Here is a 23,445-nt window from a genome sequence, read left to right on the forward strand (position 1 = left end):
AAATTGAAAATTTTCAGCTCAAAATTTAAATGTGCAAGATAAATTTTGAAAACTTTCAACTCAGATTTAAAAACTTTCATCTTTGATTTAAAAACTTTCAAGTACAGATTTAAAAATTTTTAAGTTAAGATTTGAAAAAATATGAAAACTTTCAACTCGAGATTTAAAAACTTTCAACTCAAGATTGAAAACTTTCAAGTACAGATTTGAAAATTTTTAAGTTAAGATTTGAAAACTTTTAAGTTAAAATTTGAAAACTTTAAAGTCAAGATTTAAAAATATTCAACTCAAATATTTTGAAAACATGTGTGCTAAAGATTAAAAAATCAGAAAAAAAAGTCAAAAGGAAAGGAAAAAAATCACAAAAAAAGAGAGAAAAGCGGAGAAAAAAACAGCGTGGGAAGGCTGTTGCTGGCGCGCGCGCGCATTAGCCACGCCCTTCGAAACTGCCTAATCATCTTAGCTAATCCCTCATATACCGTTACCACGTTCTCTGAATTGCTAAACAATATGTTTTTTTTCAAATACTTTCCATATAGATTTAAATTTTAAAAAAATCAAATAAACTTATTTTTAAATTTTATAATAACTATAATTCTTAATTGACTTATCCCGTTTTACATTGTCACCAATAAACAAGATTCATGACCGGTCACTTGGTCACGCCAAAGTCTATCAGAAACTTGACAAATGATTGATGCGACGAGCCAGATTTCCTCGTCGCCTCTTCGGCCCGCTCCTTCGCCAGCGCCACTCGCTCACGGATCGGCGACGCTTCATTCGACTCCAGCATCCACCTAACCTTCGCCTCCACCTCCTCGGCTCTGACCACCTCGCCGTCGTACCCCGCCATCACAGCGCCGACCCCGACCTCCTCCATGATGAACACCTTGTTCAGCCTCTGCTCCGCGTAGAGCGGCCAGCACAGCAGTGGCACGCCGGCGGCGATCCCCTCCAGCACCGAGTTCCACCCGCAGTGCGTCACGAACGCGCCGGTCGCCCTGTGCCGCAGCACGTCCGCCTGCGGCGCCCACGACCCGGCGGCGAGCCCCCTGCCCTTGGTCCTCTCCAAGAACCCCTCCGGCATGAGCTCGTCGATGTCCAGCTCGCCGTGCGTGCCGTGACACCCGGCGAGCAAACCTGAGAGCGAAGCCTCGCCGGCGTGCGGACGCCGCACCACCCACAGGAACCTCTGTCCGGACCTCTCCAGCCCAATGGCGATCTCCGCGAGCTGCTCCTTGGGGAACGAGCCCATGCTCCCGAAGCAGAGGAACACGACGCTCTTCTCCGGCTGCGCGTCCAGCCATGAGAGGCACCCGTGCTTCTTGTCCTCCCCGCTTCGCGAGACCAGTGGCCCGACGCAGCACACCGGCGGCGTGGGGCGGCCGACGACGCACGCGCCGTCCCCGAGCGCGCGCAGCGCCTTCGTCTCCAGCCACTGGAACGTGTTGACGAGGATGCCGCGGGATTCCGGGAGCCGCTCGAACACGCCCAGAATCCATCTGTACATCTCGTCGTTGCGGTCGAGTGCTGCCTTGGGGAGGTCACTGGGTTTGAACGGCGGGACGCTGGGGAACAGGAGGGGCTCGTCGCCGATCTCCCCGAAGCTGGCGTTTATCTCGGCCTGCACGTGCGGGAGGTGCAAGCCGACGGCGAGGTGGCTGGCGCCGCCGCACTGGAAGAAGTAGGCCGGTAGCCCGAGCTCGGCGGCGACGTCGAGCGCGCAGGCGCAGAACATGTCGAAGACGACCGCGCGAGCAGAGGGCACCGACGAGCGTAGGTACTCGCGCAGTGGCGCATTCATGGCGCGGATGAGCTCGGGCACGTTGCTGTGGCAGGAAGGCGAGGGCATCACGTGGAAGGTGATGCGAGGGTTGGAAGCCATGGACCGGGAGACCGCGGCGGCGAAGCTGGGCGGCTTTGCCGGCGGCTCAATGAGGACGACGGTGACGGCGAGGCCGTGCCGCGGGAAGAGATTGGCAAGCTCCACCATTGGGGCCAGATGGCCGACGCCAAGCCCCGCGTTCACAACCACCGTTTCTGTCATCATATCAAGTTCTTGTTACTGGGATTTATGACTTGCCAGGCTATATTTGTATAGAGCGCATTGAATCTTGGACTACGATTTTTAGGGTTAAAAAATACTTTTTTATAGAATCTAAAAAGTATTTTTTTAATTGCCAGCTAGTATGCCTGATAAATTGATAATTATACTAGAGTTAGGTGACTCGTGCGGCACGCAGAGCTCCAGTTCAGCTAAGACTGAGGCCGAGGCACGTATACGGCCTATTGGTTGCAATTTAGCAGGAACAAATAATGCAGCGTAATGTTTTGGGTACACATATACAACTTATCATTGAAAACTCTCGTTGCTCAGCGTCAGCGAGTCTTCTCGACTTCCTTTCAACAGGTTGGCAGCATTCATCTTGCAAATTTATCACACAACAAAAGATCACTGTTTACTGCATCTTTTCTTTCCAATACACAATCCACAAGCCAAACATGTACAGACAGAAGGTTAACGTAAGAACAAGGCCTTTGCTACAAGGATTACATGATTACATCATCTGTATGTGTGTAAAACCATCCCTAAAACAATGCACGTTGTACACTCCCGGCACAACAAAAAAACAAGCTTGAATGTAATCTGAGCCACCAATCTGGACCCAATCACTACCAACCTACACTACTTACAAAAATCACACTATATTTGTTTGTTTCCCATCTCTGTATATAATTACAAAGTTAGAGCAAATCTTGTAGCCTGACCACTCAGCTGCACGCAATATACAATTAATTAGCCTTGTGCTCATGGTAGCCTTCTATGTCCTACACCAGATTATAGTCGAAAACCAAATCCAAATCCAGGAGATCAACATGTTACGAGCAATCACCTCGCCGATGCACTTGGAAGTTGGAACCTATGTTTCCCCATGATTGATGTCCTATATATTTTGTACCAGATGATCCCCAAAACTCTTATCTTGGCACTCTTATTGTATCTTCTGAGTATCTCAAGCAAGAAGTGTACAGTGCAAACTGGCCGTAGCCAGGAGGGTGCGTTGTGATAGCACCTCTATGCTTCTCGCCCTTGCTATTAATTCCATTGTGAACAAGGCATCGTGTAAAAGAAAAGGTGTCATACAAGTAGCACAATCTTCTATTATTTCCCTATTTGGCATTTACCTGATTTTAGAAATGCTCCTTGTGAAACTCAAATTTTGACGTGCATCTGCCATTAAAATCATGGCAAAGATCGCTTAATTCCTGAGCCAGAACTGGAGCCCCACAGTAGAATACTCCTATACACAAACAAACACAATTACCTTCATTACAGTGATAAAAGATGATAGAATTGATACAAAAATTAATCAGAAGAACACAAGTACTTGAACTTGAGAGCCCCTCATTTTGCTTTACGTCTTGCTATTACTTAAATACCAAAATGACAGACTTAAGTTTCAAGTACTTCAACAGATCACGGCTACTCAATTTCGTACACCACCTCCCCTCCTATTTTCTGGTATATGCATTGTTACATGTCAAGAGAATTACAAATGTTGCAGTCATATGCACATGCTAGTCCCAGTTTTGTTGATCCAGAAAGTTCACATCCTGATGAGTATATCACAGCTAAATAGATTAAAAAAAGGATAGCTTCTTTAATTATATCGCAATATGATAACTTACCTATTTTAGCATAAGGATGTTTGGAGGCTATCTTAGAAAGAACCTTCTTAAAATTTGGCCTTGCAAAATGTGTACGGACCTGCAAAAAAAGTAATAGAATAGTTAAGTTCAAATAACAATGATGCAAATTATAGGAGTACAGCATGAGGTCAAGTGGTGAGACGTGACTTACTTTAGTTCCAGATACTATATCAACACCATTCTTGGCATGGTTTAGAGCTTGCAGCATAGTAATGAGTGCTGACCGAGCATCCCCTTCCTCGTAAACACTTGTGAGGTAGTTGTGCATCTCAATAATATTCTGGTATAAATCAAGAAGAAAGGTTGTAAGAAAAAGATGCAAAATAGAACATTACATTACTTAAAATATATGGCTTAGCTCACATAAGTTACCCACTTACCCTTTGATCTAGTTCAGCAATCTCATTCATGACTCCTTTAAACCAATCAAAAGAGCCTTGTTCACGTGTCACCCAATAAAAATAAGCATTTGTTGTCTTCAAAACCCTCTTTGGTTTTGAGGTAATCCTCATAAGGGTGTCAAGATCAACATGTGCTTTATTGCGTCCGATTGGCGGGTAAAGATCACCTGAAGCTTCCTGCAAAGAAAGGTGAAGAACTTAATCAGTTTGTCCTGTCCTGTCTCTCATGGTCTTCACAGACGATATTATATAAATGCATACATAGATCACAGAGAAATGAGAATTACAACCAATTATATCTATTACTGTAGTTAGGCATCAGGAAGATGCAACTGAAAATACGATAAAGATCACTTACTTCCTCTTCCTCCATTTTGATGATGCTGTTGATAAGGTCTTTCAATATGCTGATAAAAGGCGTTGCGCCAATTCCTAATCCAACCAGCAGTAAAACATCATACTTGCTGTAGTCTTGCGCAGGAGAGCCATATGGACCATCAATCAACAATTTGGGTAAGCTGCATTCCAAAACAATGTCATGAAAATCCCCAACTGCACAAGCATATAATTATTGCTAAACATAGAGCATAAGCGTACGCTTTCTTGGTAGTCTCATCTGCTCTAAGGAGACCACTTTTCCCACCCACTGGTGGCTCACAAGCCGCTGAGAACACCCTCTTGAGCTCTCTTGTCCAGTCACCAAGTTGCCGAACATGAATGCTGAGATAGTCATCCCCAGGTGCCGAAGTTATTGAGAAGGGATGCCTGAAAGGGGAAAGAATCATTAAACATCTAAGCAGCTATACTGATCTACCTACTCTACAAATAAGGTGTTCATAAACATGACATTTGCAATCTTATAAATAGAAACTCCAGGCGAAGCATATTAGGAAATAAGAGCATATACCATTCAAAGGGTGAAACAGCTGGACATTGAACAAACATATACTGCCCACTCTTATAACGGAATGTGGGAGGCTTAGACATCTGCAGTGTTAAAACATTACCAGGATAGATGGCCACCTGCAAATAAATAGTGTGTCAGAAGACCGTACACAAAATCAGTATGTAAATAGTGTAATACAATTTTGTGATGCATGTGTGCCACCTTCAACAGACGGACAGAATAACTGCCAGACCTGAAGAACCTCAGTGTCCTCTCCCCTACATACAAACAAACGGGCACTGCAAGATACATCCATGTCTGTAGGAAAGAATTATATTAGAAGCTTATGAAACTGTTCTGGTACACAGGTACAGAGAAAAGGAGAAATGAAAAATAATTATCTCACCGTCCTTTTGTACCATATGCGGATAAGGTATAGCCACTCTCCATGAATTACAAGTGATATGTACACAATGATGAATAGATGGTGAGAATACCAGAAAGCGTTGAAGCCAGTTAATTTGTCAAATGGCTTTGGAAGCTTCACCAGGCTACGGCGGAACCACCTGGTTGCAAGAGTAAAAGCGATAATCATGCACACAAGCATGATTACCCCAGTTATGCCCTCCACTCCTTTGACCAGGGTCAAATATGTTGGCTTAGTTTCACCAAAATACTTCCCTAGTGGAGCATACTTCTCCTCCGATGAACCTATGAGCCGTGGAAAATCACATACAAGATGGAGCCCTCCATGAAGGATAACACCAACCACAATTGCTGCTGCAATAGTCTGCCATTACAAGAAGCAAAACATTCACCCTTAGCTGTATTCTTGCTCTGGGTCATTGTCAACATGTCACACAAATGTCCGAATTGGCCATGCTACCATATGTATTTTAATGCGTCTGTTTGTTTAAGGATGACACAAAGGCATTATCAGTGCCATTAAAAAGCATATTATAATCATGGTTTATTTTTTTGCTTAGTAAAATTAAATGCATCTCGTGCATTCTAGTGAAAATAAGACTAAACTGAACCTCATGCTTCTTCTACTTCACAGACTGCTATATCCCATAGGAAGAGATATTTGGCATGAACTGTCTTAAGTGACATCAACTATACCATCTGCTGATTGATATGGTCCAATCATGGCTTATGTGCCCTCTGCATGATACCAACCAAATGACTTTATATTCTCTTGTGCCTCCTTTAAGTTAGTTAGTCCATGCAATAATATACATATTTTGGAATGTAAACTGGTGATTCAGAAGCATATCACATACAGGCATGCTGTTAGCTGACAGGAATGAACTTGCATGACTATGATTCAATCAAGAAAATAATGCTCTCTAATGCAAATGGCAAACTTCAAAGATGAACAATCACGAGCTTGTTTAGGCTCCTGGCTGTGGAGAACTAATGAAAATGACTATTTATAATAGGCTTAATTCATCTAGGATAAGCCAAGCCAGTAAAATTATATATATCAAAATAGAAACACCTTATCTGACCATGTTTTGTGGCTATTCATAAATCATAACCCATCTTTTAACATGCATCGACCATGATGTAAATGAGAGTCCAGTAGACCATGGCCCAAACTATTTGTCCTGATGGTAGGAGCATTAATGCAAAGAGTATGGATGAGCAGCCTATCAATAAAAGTTGTATTGTCCCCTTCATAGTGATGGACATAAATGACAAATAAACCCCACAGGTACAAACATGCATCATGCATGGTATCATGTCCTTAACCAAAGTATATGCTGTGTGCTGTCATATTTTTTTCCAACCAAATCAATTGATAAATCTTGAATCTACTCTGTGTTTTCTCCATGTTTTAAAGGACAACAAAGGAACAAAGATAGTCTAGTCGCTAACCTTGTGGAAGTTGATGTTGTCATCGAACGGCAATGCCCGTGCAGCCCTTGTATTCCTCAACCAAGTGATGGTGTTGCGGCATACTGGCAGGAGGATAATAGCCATATTCAGCTTAAGAGTCTCAGCAGCCCCTTTTGCAGTTGTTACACAGTAGCCCATCACGTTAAAGACATATCGGTGGCGGTATTGTATGAATTTCCAAATGAACAACCCAGCCATTATCCCAATCCACAGTGCAAGTACCCACAGGCGCTTCCAGTTGTCCTCCAGATAGTAGCTTAATTTGGTGCTTATTTTCCGGATTGGACTCCTTTTCCTTAGACCAGCAAGGTTCTGGCTTAGTGCCTGGCTTGTGTAGCTCAATGCTTGGCTATAGTTCACATAGGTATCTTTTTGCAATAGCAATGTCTCCAATTGCCAGAGCTGTCATGTCAACAAGTAGTGTTTTTAAGGATCACATAATTCTCGGCGAGAAAAGGGGTGTCACATAAATGTAGTTTACTGTCTCAGTAACCAGTAAGCAGGTCAAACTGAAAAAACAATATGCCTAAAATAACACAGAGACTTTTCAAAGATATTTTCTGTTGCTGACAAGTGGGTTCTTCTACAATCCATGAACCAAAAAGAATTTCTGAACATTTAGAATGTTACCAAAATTATTAACTTACTACTGAAATTTAAAGTTTAGAATTCTTCTTAGTTTATGAATATGTTAGGCGTTTTACTTGCATATCGCTTCAATGCTTGTGATTGTCTTGTTTTCAATGATACAGAAGAACACATTAATATATTTTTTTTCATAACTACCATAATATCATCAGACAATAAGCTAATTCTCGTTGAATTAATTAAAATATGTCATGGTATCATCTCAGAAACTGCAGGTCATAGACACAACCAACATACAAGAACATTAATTACACTTCTTGCACTCAGAAAATACAAGGCAGGCAAACGGTACACATCAATCCAAGGCCCCAAAGTCAAATGACTCACTAAAATGCAGAAGGTCCCCACAAGATTTTAATTGCATCTGGTGGCACACATGGTTCCCACATGAGTGCACCATACATGCTAAAATCTTGTAGAACATGCTTGCAATTATTTCATCCTTAAAAAGAGGGACACAGATTTGAATCTTTGAATATCCTCCTGAATCTTTTACATGCAGCACTTGTCTCTTATGATCTCCAAAAAAACGTAGAAGTCTAACAAAGACACGCAAGTGCATAATAAAACAAAATAAAATGGAACTTGTGAAATGCAACTACTACTACTGAATATCAAAGAATTAGTGCATGCTGTAGTATTTGGTGTTAAAGACATTGTATTTCTATACTAAAATACATAAGCAGCAATTGACATCTTATTGAAAGAGTGAATTGCCACCCCAATATATCAAGACAGTGTTGGTCTGTTGGACATGTAATCTTTTGCATGTGAGAATATTGCACAAAATCATAGCAGCAATTACTTGTTCAAAAGATAATATTGCATTATGTATTTATTTCATATGGTTATCACCAGTTGCCACAGCATTTTGGATCTTAAATAGATTTTGGAGGGACAAAAGGGAGAAAGAAAAATAAATCGGTGGAAGGATTTGGCTAGTTAACCTTCCTTAAGATTCTAACCATTAATTCTTAGCGTATAAACAGTTCCTAAATTGGATGGCCTTATTTCTTTTCATGCCAGTAGTTTTTCTAGGTTGAGAAGACAACATTTCAGGGCTTTAGAGAAACAAGTTAATGTAGCGCTGCAGGGTAAAGTGTATGAGTGCACATGCTGGAATATATAGAGTGAAAAGCACCATACATGCAATCTCTCGCATTTTTACAAAACAGTAAGTAACGGATTTATCTGTTTGAATGTTTCTCCTAAACCAACCTATTAACATCAGTAGCACTGTAGCAGTATGTTTAAAAAAGAAAAGAGAAAAGGAAACATCAGTGGATAGTTGTAGATTGTCAGAGGAAATCATGGAACCAACCATTGTGTAATTCTTTCTATCAGTGCTCAGACACAGATGGCAGAAGAAACATGCTAGTTTACCTCAATGTAGCCAAGCTGTTCGGGATCAAGTTCCTCCATGATCAAGGCCGCATATTCCTCTGCTTGCTCCTTGAGTCTTGACAGTTTATTAGCAGAAGCACTTAACATAATAATCTGGAAAAGAAAAAAGCCAAACCCCACTATTAATTTATTGATCACAAACCATCCTCACATATCGAGCAAGAAAAGATAAAAAAAAACAACCTGTCTCGGCCCTTTACACAATGACCTCAGCGAAATGAATAAATTAAGCTCTAATCCAAAAGTTGCCTCTTTCCACGCATCATTTGAACAGATTATAATAATTACGCAGCATGACAGAAATGCCCCCACCAACTATACTGTATTAATCTTCAAACTTCCATCTCCATCCATAGTAGGAGTAAATTTACAACACACCCCTCCCATGTTCTAGAACAAGGTACCTCAATGTATAGAAAAAACTAGTGTGTGCAGACAGCCAGTGCGGGTGCTTTCCGGCCAGTTCGGCCAAGGGGGCCTCCATTAGTCAGGAATTCTTTTTTCCAAGCTACGCGTTCCATAATTCTTATGCGTAAATTCAGGAACATAAACTTGCAGACAACAAAAAACAAGTACACACACCTACAGAGCTGGGGAAATGGACAGCACAATCATCCAAATACTCCATAAACCAAAATATCCCAGGAAAACAGTTCGAAAAAATATATCCCCAAAAGACAGGAAAATATGGAGTAATACAGGAAGTAAAAAAAAAAAAAGCAACCTCAGCATTGGACTATTATTACCTCTTTCACCTCAGCCTCCGTAATATGGCCATCTGCGTTCTTATCCACCCTGAATAAATCGCATACCAAAACGGAGTCACATTAACGGAACAAATCAATAATCAGTCCACAAATTGGTACGGCACGGTAGTTACATATCGAAGAAGATCTGGAGGCGCGAGTCGAAGCTGTTGTCGGTGATCTGCTGCCAGATCTCGCGCAGTTCTTCCTTGTTGATCTTGTCCACCTGCATCTGCCGCCGCCGGCTCAAGGTGTCGAACAGCTCCATGGCGAACTCCTTCGACTCCGTCATCCCTGCATCTCAAATGCAGCTGGGGAAAGTAAGGAGACTGGAATGTTTGGGAAGGGGATGGGGGCGATTGGGGAAGAGATTGACCTATGCATTGCGGGAAATCGTCGCGGGAGAGGTAGCCGTCGCGGGCGAGGCGGTCGAAGTTGGCCTGGACTTCGATCCACGCGTTGCTGGCCTTGTTGGGGCCGCTGATGAAGCGGAGGCCGCGGATCGCCCGCTGCGCGCCGGACTTGGTGCGGTCGAGCTGCGCGCGCTGCCGGCGCTCCGCGCGGGCCGCGAGGGCGGACTCGATGCCCGGCGGGGCGGTGGTGGTGCTCTGGGTGCGCGTGAAGCGCTTGGTGAGGTCCTGCGAGAACTGGCGCGCGCGGGCCATGGCCTCGGCCTTGAGCTCCTGCGAGAACTGCAGCAGCCGGTGCGACGACGTCCGCCGCATCGCCGGCGACCTCGACCGCGACGCCACCCCGCCAGGCGGCTCCGCCCGCCTCGGCGGCGCCACCGCTGACGGCGACGCACCCGACGACGACGCCACGGCCGCTCCCCCCGCCGCCGGCTCGACGCTCCTCAGCACAATGGTGTCGTCCTCCTGCAGGTCGAGCGTCACCTCGACCAGCTCCTCCCCGTCGTCGGAGCTCCGGTCCGACCCGCGCGGCGACGACCCCGTGCTCAGCGACCGCGGCGTCGTCACACCAGACCCCCATCGCGGCCGCACCGGCGTAGTGCCGCCGCCGCTGCCGCTGCCGATTCCCGCCCTCATCACTCCCCCTCCTCCCCTCCTCGCACGCACGCAATGCGCCGCTCCCTTGGCTGGCTGGCTGGCTGGCTGCAGCTAGCCCACCACCAAACTAGTTTGACGATTCGGGAGGAAGATTAGATATACTCCTAGCTCACAGAACAGTCCAAGCGAACGCGACCTAATGCAACGCGGTTGCAGTAGGAGTAGTAGTAGCTTGCAGCCACCACCACCACTCTCCCGTTCTCTCTCTCTCCTGCGGAGAAAAGCACAGCCTCGTGTCGCGGAAAGCGAGTCCAAGCCGGGGCCGCGCCGCGGAGAAAAGCGGAGACAAGCACAGCAATATATCGGGAGCAAGCCAGCCGCCCCCGAGAAAACATAACTCCGCGCCTCCACGTTAAAGCCGTGAGCTCACTCACTTGAAGCTAGTACACGAGGTGGATTCACGTTTCACATGGTGAGCCGTCGCGTTTGGTGGTGGTGTGACGATGAGAGGCTCGAGCCCGAACCACGGCGCGAGAGCGAAATTGACCCGCAACCACCGCGCGCGATCGCCGGCTTGTGGCTTGTGGGTTGTGGCCACGGGAGCAAATCCAACAGGTGATCGTATATTATCTGGCACGACCTTGCGCGCCCGGAGTGTCCGTCCCCTCGCGTGGGCTCGTGGGCATGCGTGCGCCAACCCATGCACTCCACCGCGCGCCAGCATCCGTGTGCACCGCATGCCGCGCGTTCGCGTCGGCCTCTCGATCGTCCGGTAGCACGGCGCGCCGTGGCGTGCCGTGCCGCGCATCGCGCGTGCGTGCGTGGCTGCGCGTAACGGGCGCGGGCGTGTCGGCCGTCGGGGTGGGCGTGACCTAACGTGGGCTGCGCGTAACGTGGCTAGGCGAGCGAGACGACTGAGATCGGTGCGCGCGGCTCGGCCGGCCAGTGCCGCACCTGGCAAGGCAAGAGCTACTACACACCAGTACACAGCCATGATGAGCCGCGAGCATGTGCGTGGCGGGGAGCGCCGTCCGGTGGCTGCCCACCCAGTGCGATATCACATCGGATCACCGGGTCGTCGGGGCAGGCAGGGCGACACCCATTGATTGCCTCGTCGAAACATTCATTCCTGCCTACGAGTAGTTTCCTCTCCAGCTCCTCGTGGTGAACAGCATCATTTCAGTTAGCTCCAGTGGAGCGCTTGGCCTGAAGCTGCCGCTGCTGGTGCCCGGTGAGTGAGCGAGCACTGAACAGAAAACCGCAGCTTCCTTCGTTAAAAAATGAGTGGTAGTAATAAATTTCGTCCACGATTTTCACGTAATTCTACAGCTCTACCGGGAAATTTCTAATCTGCTAGCTGACAAGTTCTACCAACTACCAAAGGGTTATTGTTCTTTTGTGCGGAAAAAAATTGGTGATCGGATTAAACGAGAATAAAATTGGTGATACGTAGTGCTTCTCTAGATTTACTGAGGCGACGAAAACAAGGATGAAACGAGGAAATTTGTATATTGATTACGGATATGAGTTGTTAGCATCTAATGATTTGCCTATGTGCTGATCAGATATTCAACTAACATTCTATGATGAGCCAGCTCATGGACACAAAACAAATATATACGTGCATCGAATAAATATCATGTTCTCAAAAAAATAAATATCATGTTGGTACGCAAAGAGATGAACAATTCTACAGGATACTTAAAGAAAAACTGGAAAAACAGTGGTGAACTTAGCAAGGTTGGTCAATGGATCCCCTACGTCAATGACTTTGTCTTAGCAAGCTAGTAAGCACCATCATTGTAGGTTTATAACTAACCAAGGGAGCTTAGTGGAAGGATAGTCGATAGCTTACTCACGTCTCTTTGCATATGCTTTGCTCTTAATCAATAGATTCCAGCTGATATGATGATATAGAAATAGGCCATCCAGCATGCACAAGAATGAATGGAGAACAGAATAAATAAAGGGTCCTAGCTGACAATGCTATCGCATCCATGTTCTACCTCTGACTTTCCATCAGGGAGGCCTTGGATATAGTCATATGGTATTACCTATCAGAGTTGCTTAACAATTTCTTCATTACTTCGTTGCAGGATTTAACCTAGAGTAACATTTAAAAGTACGACAGATTGCTAACTATAGATACCAAAACAAAGGAGAAAATAGGCTCGAAATTTTTTGGTCTCTGTATTTTAATTTTGTTTCATGGGATCGGAGAAAAAGTGGTATTTTAGATTACCTAGATGCTGCAACGAGATTATTGGTGCTATTAGCAAATTCAACACGTACTATTTCTTAAGTAACTGTCGGTCAGTTTGGATACGGATGCAGGTATAGCGGATTCGTCTGAACTCAAGATGTAAATGCAACATATATGAACATATTACCAGCAACCTGCAACAGAGCAAGTTTAATAGTATAGCCTACTACTAGTTTCAATTCATCTATAGCCAATTCATACAATAGTTGCTTAATATACTATTAATATATGGTCCCACCTGTCATATGTCTAGGAGTCCGCGCTGCAGCTGGCTACAGATCTGTAGCCCACTACTCTTATCTCTCATCTTTTATCTTATTAAATATGCTTATAGCTCACTAATAGTCTGCTCTAAGAGTTTTATCTCAGGCTGTTACTGAGCATTGGCTTCTGCTACTTGTTACTACTAGCTATCAGGTATTATGCCGACCTATATGTCCCTTTTTTTCCCATATGCTGAAATCGACTGCCAATTCAATGCGATTTGTTGAGCTAAGCTCTGGACAGGCTGTGGGTGACTGAATTTCTCGCCTCTAGCCCAAAGGCCTACGCGTACAGTAATGATCCAAGAAAGGATCAAACACGGCGGGGAGAAAACGACGGGTTGCCTATTGCCCGGAAGAGATCTCTTTCAATCCTTTTTTAGATTGTCATCGTCTTACCTAACAGCAGGTTAATCTCATGAGTTCCTCAGATGATGCAGAAAGTAACGGTAATACAACGTGGTGGATTGTGACCCCTCGTACAAACTGGTAAAAGTTTTAATACACAGAACTGGGATAATTTGCTAACATGTTTGGAAAAATATTCAGAAACCATTCCATCTAAAAGCAAAGATCAACCTATAGTTTTGTGTGTTGGGTTAAGTTGTCTGGGTCTTCCGAAAGCAGGGACAAGACTACAAGAGACATTAGAAATGTTCGAAAAAGAAGAGGCATTAGAAGATGGGTAACTTGTCAGTTTGAGAATGACATAACAGATTTAACAGAACAGTTGATTGAAGAAAACAATTTTACAGAACATGGTAGGTTGGTACCTGGCAGCAGTACTAGGAAATGCCACGATTACGCAGGCACATCATATAGCAACATGCATGCAGTGGTTGTCGATGAAGCACCTGTTTTTCTAAAGAAATATGATTAGATGATGCAATCCACTCACCAAATTTGAGATGTTAAGGTTACATGACTTCAGCTGGAGGAAAGTACGAAGAAAGAGTAGGCTGAGTTCGGATGGGGGAGATGGGAACCCAACTTCTGCGTACGGAAAACGGAGCAGTCCATTAACGCGTGATTAATTAAGTATTAGCTATTTTTTTAAAAAAAGGGATTAATTTGATTTTTTTAAGTAACTTTTGTATAGAAACTTTTTACAAAAAAATGCACCGTTTAGCAGTTTGAAAAGCGTGCACGCGGAAAACGAGGGGAAGGGGATGGGAAAAGGTGCATGCGAACACAGCCTAAAGAGAACATATCAGTTTCCCATGTGATTAGAAAATAAGTGGCCACCTGGCTGCCTCCCAAGCTTATTATGCAGAAAGTACAAAAACAATGATAATCATCCATTCTGTTATATTTATCAAGGTAAACAGAGCACATTATCCAAAAAAAACCAACAATAACAGGTAAGAAGAACACATGTAACTAGGTGTTTCTCTTCCACAGCTTTCCAAACAGAATTACATAGTATTACAAATGCAATATCTGCCATTGAGTTTCCTGTACGGCTGCAGGCTGAAGGCAACAATACCAGTTTCATTCAGACGTGATTGTAACAAGACTTGGGGAGGTTTGTTTTAAAGAATACTCGCTAGCCCCTCCTTCTTAACAGGCCTATTTCCAGGGAATGCAGTGCGAGAGACGTCGACAAGAGCTTTGAAGCTGTATGGCTCATGCATCGACAGCTCTGAAAGTACCTTCCTGTTGAGTTGGATATTCTCCTTCATCAATCCATGCATGAAATTGCCATAGTTCACCTGGGGTAGTCAGTTAAAACAGTATATTAGACATAGGGCCTGCAGTGCGTGACCTTGAAATCCAAAAGTTATACTTTTGATAGATTATTCGGCCTATACTCAAGGATAAAAGAGCGATGGATAAAAAAAATGATGTCCTTGAGACGTGAGACACTGAGACTTCAAGCATTACTGGATACGCAGTTACATACCCCATGGATTCGTGTACCAGCATTGATGCGCTCAATCCAAAGAGACCGCATGTCCCTCTTCTTGTTGCGCCGATCCCTGTATGAGTATTGCAATGCTTTCTCCACCCTCTCCCTAGCAATCCTTATGCAGTTTTTTGCCCTTCCCCTGAATCCTTTTGCTAACTTAAAAATTTTACCCTTGTTCATCTTCGAGTTCCTGGACTGTTGCACAATCTTCTTTTCAGGGAACTGAAACATCAAAATTGAAAAATGAACAAACATTAGAATTTAGTATGAATTAATCATATAGGCATTCGGACTACACATACATCTGGCTGACATTTATCCCCAACTAGGTATGCATAGAAATGAACCATGCCAGAAGCCCAGGAGACTATTTTCCTAAATAGCTTGTTATACAACACCTTGCAAAATTACTTAATCTAAAATTCTAAAACGCTGCTTATTATTCAGAAGATTAGTTCCCTTGGTTCTGCTCTATTGGTTTTACACAAAACCCAGTAACAGCACAAAGTAAAAAATCATCCCACCCACATCAGCATGTGGTAGTTCACGCCTCTAATATATACTCCGTATGATTTAGGAACCATGACAAACAATGTGCCATCACGAACAGATCTGATTAAAACATGTACAGGCGCACTTGGTTATCAGTTATCACAGATCTCACACGAACAGGGTTTTACCCCAAAATAAATCCAATGCACTGCTAACCATCAAACGACGAGGTAAAATCTTTGGCCAGTTCAACCGGCATAATCTCACAGAACCAAGGCACTACTCCAGTGACAATTTCTGCATTACTCCAGTAAACATTTTCTGCAGCAACATCAGAAAGCTCCTTCGATCCAAACCCACACCTAAGACTCTGACGAGCTCCAATCGCTGAAAACTGGTCCAATTCGACCATAAATTCCCCAACTGCCAGTTAATCCCCCACCACCCAAAGGTCGTCGTCCGTGCCTAAAAGCCTAAAACCCTACCTCTGCGGCTTCCGCACAGAGAGGAGAAGCACCGAAAGCTCTTCCAGCCAGTACGCAGTAGAGCGAGGGAAGCGGAAGAGGCTTACCTGCTTCCTGGCCGGCGATATCCCGCCCGCGGTGGCAGCCGATCTCCGCCGCGCGAGCGCTCGCTGGGACGGGTTGGTGAGAGGGCGGCGCGGAGGGAGGCGGCTCGGCCGGCGGCGAGATGGTTATGCGGAGCTTAAGTGGGCCTTAGCTGGTCCGTCCTTCTTCCGTAGCCCCTCAGCTGAGTAATTCATGGGCCAAATCTAGTGCCTTTTATTATTGCATGGGCCATAAGGCGGCTAGATGTTTGGGTTTGGGCCTCCCCTGTCGAGAATTTTTTCTGTGGAGACGGATTGAGGTGTTTTAAGTTTGCCTCGTGGGTGGTTTAGGTTAGGTTGTTCACTTTGTTTCCCAAATCACATTTTGGTAATGTTAAATTTTGATCTATTTTGGTAGTACTAAATTTCGTAGTGTTGATTTTGTTTGCTTCGATGTCTTTGCCAAATTTTGGTAGAGTTTTAAGAGAGAAAGCTTCTATAGAACTGCTAAAATTTTGTAAGGTAGTAATGGTTAAATGTGTTTAATTAGTTTGTTGTCTTATTTAAATTTGGTGATGTCAAAATTTAGTAAGGTTGAAAGTGGAAACAAACTGAATAAGGCTTAAGTTTTCTTCATGTCCCTCATCTTATGGTCGAATTTCAATCACAGTAATTCCTCAACCGCAAAGCCGAATATAACGCATCCCTCATCTCCTAATACCAGTGGAAATGCCATCTCAAGGTTGTATTCAACCCGGTTTTTAGTTGACGTGGTGCTTATGTAACACTCTAATAGAAAAATTATGATGGACCTCATGTATCAATGTAAATTTCTTTAGGACATTGTAAATTCATTGGGATTTATAGAAAACAATGATTATTAAATACATATAAATAAAAACATGAAAGATTCGTATACATATATATTTGCTCGAACAAATTACAAGGTGCTAGCTGAAGCACATATAAAGTACATTTTCTGTAAGCTTTGTGAACATCAGGAGACATGAACGTGTAAATATCTAAGTGATTTATATATTAACACTATCACTTGACCGTGTGTACATGTATGTATGAGTAAGCAGTAGTAGCAGTGTAAGCACTATATGATGGGAGGTAGGACAACCCTTTTTTCCTTCTCTTTCCCATCCGAGTACGTATAATTAATTTGGCTGTATAGATCGACTTAGCTTGTCAAGTTATATATGCAGTTTTGTGCACGATTAGAGCTTGATTAGAAGTGGATTACACGGTTGATTAATTAATTAATTTATTACAGCTGCGAGAGGAGCTGGAGCTGCCTGAGAATGGGACTGAGCGCTTCCATGAGCTTCTCGCACGGGTGGTTGTGGACGCCCTCGTACGTGGTCACCACGATGCCCCTGTCCTTGGCAAGGCGTTGCACCTGCTTCTTCACGTTGCAAGTGTGGTGCGTGCACCGGTAGTAGCTCCTGTGATATGTCTCGTCAGTACTTGGCATAATGACATCCACGTATATGAGTGAACAGAGTTAATTAATCATGTTGTACACTTGTACGTACATGAGTGTAGCTAGCTGATTATTGTTGAACGATTTGCAATGGATGCACGAAGTGCCATGGAACACGTATATGCCTATCTATTGTTGACTAATGGTGCACCCCTATCCCTTTAATTTAAGATCTTTATACTCTGTTTTTTTATTTAACATGAACTATAGAGGAAGTATGTTAGTATATGTTAATAAGTTACAATGATAGGCCAAATATGACACTATTATAATAGGAAAAAATACGAATTACCCTCGCCCCTCCGAACTATTGCAGTAGTACGATTTACCTCCTAAACTACAATACCAGACATTTGACACCCCAAACTCTCAAAATCGAATAAATTACCACCCTAACTAGATTCGAAGCGGTTTTCAGCCTACGTGGCACACACGTGGCGATACAGTCAGCAAAAACAAATAAAAAACGGTGGGGCCCACCTGTCAACACTTTTTTTCTCTCCTTCTCTGCCTCCCCCCTCTCTTTCTCTCTCTCTCTCTCTGTGAACAGAGGAGGCGGCGGCAGGCGAAGAGCCGAGGACGGTGGCCGGAGGGGGGGTAGGACGATGGGCAGGGAGCCGAGGACGACGGCCGGAGGGGGCAGAGGCAGCTGCGAAAGGCAACGGCGACGGCGGCGGGACATGGAGCGAGACGGCGGTGGGATCCTCCTTCCTCCTTCCCCCTCCTCGTCTCGCGCCGCTGCCCACCGCCCGCCTGCCGCCGACTGTTCGTTCGTCCCGGCTTCCCCTCGGTAGCATGGGCGCAAATGGCAAAGACGCGGTGGCGATGGTGGCGGCGGGGGAGAGGCCCATGGGGGTGGCGAGGGTCGTCACGGTGGCGAGGCTCCCCCGGACGATGGTGGCGCTCACGCTGTGGCTGCGCGGCATCCGGGGGGGAGAGAGAGAGAGAGCGACCGGGGAGAGAGAGAGGTATGACAGGTGGGCCTAGGAAGGGTTTTTTCTGATTGGATTGCTACATTGGCGCCATGTGTGCAAGCTCAAGTCAAAACCGTACAAAACAGTATCGAGGGGGGTAATTCGTCCGATATTAAAAGTTTAGGGTGAGCAATGTCTGGTTTTCGGGTTCAAGGGGTAATTCGGTCGACTGTGATAGTTCAGGGGAGGGAGGTAATTCGTACTTTTTCCAATATAATATAGGCTAGCGATGTACCCTTCCAATCAATAATGTCAGTGGGCCTGTTCAGCAAGCTGGCTGCGACAACTGCAACTGCACCGTGTGCGTGCGACACTGTTGGTGTCGGCTGCGCTGCAGCTGCAGAACAGGCCCAGTACTCCCAATATATGCTCTCTCGATCTGTTGTGCACTCATGGCACCATTGCCTCGCCGTCCTAGCGTAGCTTCCTCTATATCCTACTAGGAGTTCCCCTCTCCTTCCCTTTCTCCTAAACACCATCCTACCTTTTACCCTTACTTAACTAACATGCTGTAGAGAAGACAAGAGCTTGTATGAATTGGAGAGCATGATGAACTGATGCATGAATTTTCAAGCGGGATATATATCTGAAGATTAAAAAGGCATTATATTTACACCCCCCAAAAAAAAAGTTCATTCAAACGTTATTTATCATCTCCATTTCTTTCCAAATATTCAAAACTTTAGGATAATTTACATCTATACTTCTTTAAAAAATAGTACTGGTGGTGGTGAGTGGTGAATCTTTCACTACCCCACCACCAACTCCTTACCCTTTTGGAGTAAAGAACATGTGGTGCCAAAAGTCCCACATGTCAACCGCCCCACCACCCTATCTATTTTTTTAGGAAAGAAATATGATATTGTGAAGCTGTATGACCCATATATTAGTCATAAATATATGTAAAATTTAAGAAATGATGTATAAAAAAATAATGATAATAGTGGCTAGGTTAATGATCATTTCATCAATTAAAATATCGTTGCAGCACACAGGCAATATTATAGTTCCTCAAGAATTTGTGTAGTAACTGTTTTTGGCCCTAATTAAGCCTCTCATCACATAACCCCCTCCACCCTTCCGGCCTTCCCCAATATTGCATGGTTACCTTGCCAGCTTGCCTACATCGATCGGCAGGGCTTCCCTCTCTCCTATCCCTCTCTCCTATAGCTGCTGCTCGCTGCCTCCCGTGCGATCAAGCCATGCATCCTCACCATGTTTTGCCTCGCCCTTCGATGGCTCACACACTATTGAATCCTCTAAACTCACCAATCAACTCCCTCAAACGTACTATATATTGACATTATCCATTAGCCTCATTCTCTTGCACAGCCAAGGATGTGCCCATTGTTGCCTTCGCCATCAAGGCTTTCATTGTGAATCCGCTTGCCCTATCCCAAAACTAGCCACCCCAATCTCAATAAGCTAATCCAGCTGGTAAATTTTCGAAGTCATTAAATATTGATCATCTGTAATTCTTCTCTATATCTCTCCATATCTTTCATACATAGGCTAGAGTCCATGACACATGTCTGTATTTTCATTGGATCCGTAATATATATAGGTGACAGATTTTCTCAAATATATTATTTTATTTTACTAGCCAAATACTCATACACTACGGATTAAAACAAAATAATATTAAAGGTTTTTGGGACAATTTCATCCCTGTAGATCTTATATTGTACAGATGAAAAATATGATAGATGGATTATTCTATAACATTAAAATACATGAATAGTTGGTAGAAAACATGATGAAGTAGGCGTGGAATAAAAAAAATAAATGAGGTGGTGGTGGTGATGGCAGATTCACTGCCACCAGCATTGCCCTCTTTTAAAAGGAGTATAGATTTGTTTTCATTTTATAAACTGCATTAGTTTTATGGAACTATTTATTTTTAGGCACTTGAAAAATATGAACAAATTTCGACCAGTTTTTGACGGCCTAAATTGAGCCAAAAGATTTGTGCGCTACACTAACCTTATCATATTCCCATTTCCTACTATTCCACAACTCACTCACTAATGTGAGTCATGTACGGGCAAATGGTGTACATCGAAGATCACGCCTCCTTATTGAGCGCCATTGTCTCCCCTACGTTAAAGTACCGCCCCTAACGTTGATGACACCGAAATGTGCCAACAACACCTGTAAGCTAGGACAAGCAAACGGGCCTCCTCTCCGTTCCCTCCCCTCCCATCTCCTCCTCTGGTACTCCCCAAACGAGGCAGTGGCGAGGTGCACTAGCGCCACCATCTTCCCCACCCTCGCTGCCAACCGTACCCACTAGGCCACTACCCTTCTCCAACTCCGTGGCTCTGGAACGTCTCGCCAACTGTCTTTCTTCACCACTCACAAGTAACAATCATCACTATAAAGGGAAACACCCCTCCACCTCCCCTCCAATTTCGACCCCACTGCAAACCATAATCTGTAGGAAATTTTTATCGTCCAGCACCCCCCCCCCCCCGAGGTACCAAATCTAGGCCGTTCGTTCGGTGAGATCTAACGGATATGATTGCACAGTAGCTTGCGGTACCATTTTTATCCCTGGCACGGTACCGCTTCGCCAGGTGCGGTGGAAGGGTAGCGAGGTCTTTTCACATCATTCTGTATCGATCTGAAGGTAACCCTAACAAATCCCTCGGTTGCGGCAACACCGGCGCATACGCCGGCAGATGCTGTCGAGGCTAGGCAAGACTGAAACGGCGGCAGTTTGCTTCCGGCGATGTATGGTGGTTGCTCCGGCGATTCAGACCACGGCGCGACAGCCTTCCCCCTCTGGGATGGAAAGCTTCGCTTCACTCAAGTCGGCCAAGACGGCAGAACGAATGATTTGGGGCGCGATTTTTTGGCGGCTAGGGTTTCGGATTTGGGGTCGAGGTTTCTTCGGCGGCGCTAGCTCTCGAGTCCGAAAAGAAGAGGGCGGCGCTCTTGCGGGAGAGAAAATCACGCTACGGGATAGATGAGGAGGACAAACAACGCTTCTTTCCCTTTTCCAATCCTACCCACGCGAAATCAACGGCCGGATGGGTTTTGGTACCGCGTGGTACAAGTACCGAGCGGCAGGGTTCACAATTCGACGAAAACTAGTTGAATTCTACAAAATTTCGACGTTTCGATACGGCTCGGAATTAAGTTTCGATTGGAATTTCGAAGGTTAAACAATAGATTTGGTCGAAATTTATCGAAAACCGATCGAAATTTATCGAAAACCGTGATATCGATGGGGTTCGAAATTTAGTGGTCAACCGGTAATGTAAACCCTGCCGAGGGGTATAAAACGCAGGTTCTCTGTTGCAGTTTGGGTGTTGTCGACGTCAGAGAAGAGAAGGAGCTCGTCGTCGCTATAATTGAAGAGAAGATGGCCCGTCGTCGTAATCTTCACCGGAAGGTTGCCCCTCCTCCCTCTTTTGCGCTCCTAAATCCAGTGCCAGGTTAAGGTAACTAAAATTCATAGCAATTCCTTTGTTCTAGCCTTCTAGGTATAGTAGCCCCATTAATTAATGCATTTTCAACGTCAATATTGTCCATACGTACGTGTAGATGCACAAGCCATGAATGGATTCATGCAATATATATCATGCATGAGTAGCCTGTAGGCCCTGTACACGTTAGCCGCTAGCTAGAAATTAAGAACGCAATGTATATATAATATACCTGGGGAAGTCGCTGTTCTTGACGGCCTTCTGCCCGTACTTCCTCCACCGGTAGCCGTCGTCGAGGATGTCGTTCTCGCTCCTCGTGTGGAACGCGAACCTCGGCGTCCTCCCGCCGCCGCCCGCCTTCTTCCCGTTGCCCCTCCCACGCCGCGTGGTCGTCGCCGCCGCCGCCGCCGCCTCCGTAACGCCACTGCTCGTGACGGTGCTGCTCCCTCCGCAGCTGCTTTCCGCCGCCGCCGCCGCCATCACTCCTCCGCCAAGATCATCCTCGCCCACGCCCGCCGCCGCCGACCCCCCATCTGGGAGGATCAGCGACGCCGCCCAGTCGTCCCCCGCAGGGCTAAGCGCCGCCATCGACGACGACGCGAGGTAGGCGGCCGGCAGCTGAGGAATCAGCAGGCGCCCGTGCTGCTGATCGCCCGCCGCCGCCTCTAGTCCGTCCATTGTTAGCGCCGGCCGGCGAGGTTAACGTCGTCGTCGATCAGTGGACGGACGGACGGACAGGTGCACGGCGGCGGCGCGCGGTGAGTATATATAGGCGTACGTGTGCAGGTGCAGCTGCGAGGGTTAGCTGCGACTGGAAGTGGAAGGTGAAGGGCGGTGTGAGCGGGGAAGGTGGGGGTGGGCAAGCGTGCAAGCTGCCTTCACCTCTCCCGCGTCTCAAACTGTGTACACCAAGCTGAGAGAAGAGTGAGCAGCCATAGACCGATCAACCACCTCAACTACTGCCGATCTACTGATCTCTCTCTCTCTCTCTCTCTCTCTCTCTCTCTCTCTCCCCATAAGCGTGTGCAGATTAAGGCGTCGTCAACGGCACGAGACCGCAATTAAAAGATTGTTTACGAAAACTACTACGTTTTGCATTACGTGTCCACATGCACACGCACGCACGCACTGGTTAAACTAAATCGTGGTGTAATTTGTAATTAACGTGTAGGGTTCAGGCAGGTTTGTTCGCCGAACGAGGGAGAGATATCAAACCGTCGTAATCGTTGTAGTATAGTTTTTGTTCACGTAGTGTTGGTTTTATATGTGTCATGCGTGGTCAATTGCGTCCGTTTGATCCTGTCGAGTACTTAACAAGAAAAAAAAAGAAAATATATATTTTCATTAATATTTTGCATTTATATACCTGCAT

General features: G+C 45.3%; 4 protein-coding genes across 7 annotated transcripts; all 4 read right to left on the minus strand.

Moving 5' to 3' along the window:
• Nucleotides 1-543: 543 nt before the first annotated feature.
• Nucleotides 544-2,370, minus strand: LOC4339396 (UDP-glycosyltransferase 88A1). Its single transcript, XM_015784335.3, has one exon. The coding sequence runs from the start codon at nt 2,048-2,050 to the stop codon at nt 653-655; it is 1,398 nt and encodes a 465-aa protein (XP_015639821.1). The 5' UTR covers nt 2,051-2,370; the 3' UTR covers nt 544-652.
• A 63-nt stretch (nt 2,371-2,433) lies between these two features.
• Nucleotides 2,434-10,834, minus strand: LOC4339397 (respiratory burst oxidase homolog protein A). 4 transcript variants are annotated; one of them, XR_001546114.3, is made up of 16 exons: nt 10,075-10,834; nt 9,833-9,992; nt 9,699-9,747; nt 8,932-9,045; nt 6,880-7,302; nt 5,405-5,788; nt 5,221-5,316; nt 5,020-5,135; nt 4,710-4,877; nt 4,471-4,630; nt 4,092-4,289; nt 3,863-3,991; nt 3,691-3,769; nt 3,187-3,302; nt 2,895-3,094; nt 2,434-2,776 (listed from the first exon to the last, which is right to left on the minus strand). XR_001546114.3 is itself a non-coding variant. In XM_015784334.3 (15 exons), the coding sequence occupies exons 1-14, from the start codon at nt 10,742-10,744 to the stop codon at nt 3,193-3,195; spliced, it is 2,856 nt and encodes a 951-aa protein (XP_015639820.1). In that variant the 5' UTR covers nt 10,745-10,834; the 3' UTR covers nt 2,434-3,094; nt 3,187-3,192. The 4 variants fall into 4 exon arrangements, 2 of the variants coding, with proteins under 2 accessions (XP_015639820.1, XP_015639819.1); XR_001546113.3 differs by having other exon boundaries at nt 2,895-3,302; XM_015784334.3 differs by having other exon boundaries at nt 2,434-3,094.
• Nucleotides 10,835-14,519: 3,685 nt separating this feature from the next.
• LOC4339398 (uncharacterized) lies at nt 14,520-16,294 on the minus strand. The gene is made up of 3 exons (XM_015784337.2): nt 16,204-16,294; nt 15,135-15,362; nt 14,520-14,943 (listed from the first exon to the last, which is right to left on the minus strand). The coding sequence occupies exons 2-3, from the start codon at nt 15,318-15,320 to the stop codon at nt 14,764-14,766; spliced, it is 366 nt and encodes a 121-aa protein (XP_015639823.1). The 5' UTR covers nt 15,321-15,362; nt 16,204-16,294; the 3' UTR covers nt 14,520-14,763.
• A 782-nt stretch (nt 16,295-17,076) lies between these two features.
• Nucleotides 17,077-22,846, minus strand: LOC107278739 (probable WRKY transcription factor 24). The gene is made up of 2 exons (XM_015784336.3): nt 22,306-22,846; nt 17,077-17,630 (listed from the first exon to the last, which is right to left on the minus strand). The coding sequence occupies exons 1-2, from the start codon at nt 22,749-22,751 to the stop codon at nt 17,453-17,455; spliced, it is 624 nt and encodes a 207-aa protein (XP_015639822.1). The 5' UTR covers nt 22,752-22,846; the 3' UTR covers nt 17,077-17,452.
• Nucleotides 22,847-23,445: the final 599 nt, after the last annotated feature.

The sequence above is a fragment of the Oryza sativa genome, chromosome 5, assembly GCF_034140825.1.
Source record: "Oryza sativa Japonica Group chromosome 5, ASM3414082v1".
Lineage (NCBI taxonomy): Eukaryota > Viridiplantae > Streptophyta > Magnoliopsida > Poales > Poaceae > Oryza > Oryza sativa.

Excerpts from the sequence above, each read along its gene's own strand:
- LOC4339396 (XM_015784335.3), bottom strand. The coding sequence starts at position 2,050 with ATGATGACAGAAACGGTGGTTGTGAACGCGGGGCTTGGCGTCGGCCAT.
- LOC4339397 (XM_015784334.3), bottom strand. The coding sequence starts at position 10,744 with ATGAGGGCGGGAATCGGCAGCGGCAGCGGCGGCGGCACTACGCCGGTG. Across the intron at positions 5,317-5,404 it reads GCATATGGTACAAAAGGACG|ACATGGATGTATCTTGCAGT; the intron begins GTGAGATAATTA and ends TCTTTCCTACAG. Across the intron at positions 4,878-5,019 it reads GCTGTTTCACCCTTTGAATG|GCATCCCTTCTCAATAACTT; the intron begins GTATATGCTCTT and ends TTCCCCTTTCAG.
- LOC4339398 (XM_015784337.2), bottom strand. The coding sequence starts at position 15,320 with ATGAACAAGGGTAAAATTTTTAAGTTAGCAAAAGGATTCAGGGGAAGG. Across the intron at positions 14,944-15,134 it reads CTGGTACACGAATCCATGGG|GTGAACTATGGCAATTTCAT; the intron begins GTATGTAACTGC and ends TGACTACCCCAG.
- LOC107278739 (XM_015784336.3), bottom strand. The coding sequence starts at position 22,751 with ATGGACGGACTAGAGGCGGCGGCGGGCGATCAGCAGCACGGGCGCCTG. Across the intron at positions 17,631-22,305 it reads AAGAACAGCGACTTCCCCAG|GAGCTACTACCGGTGCACGC; the intron begins GTATATTATATA and ends GACATATCACAG.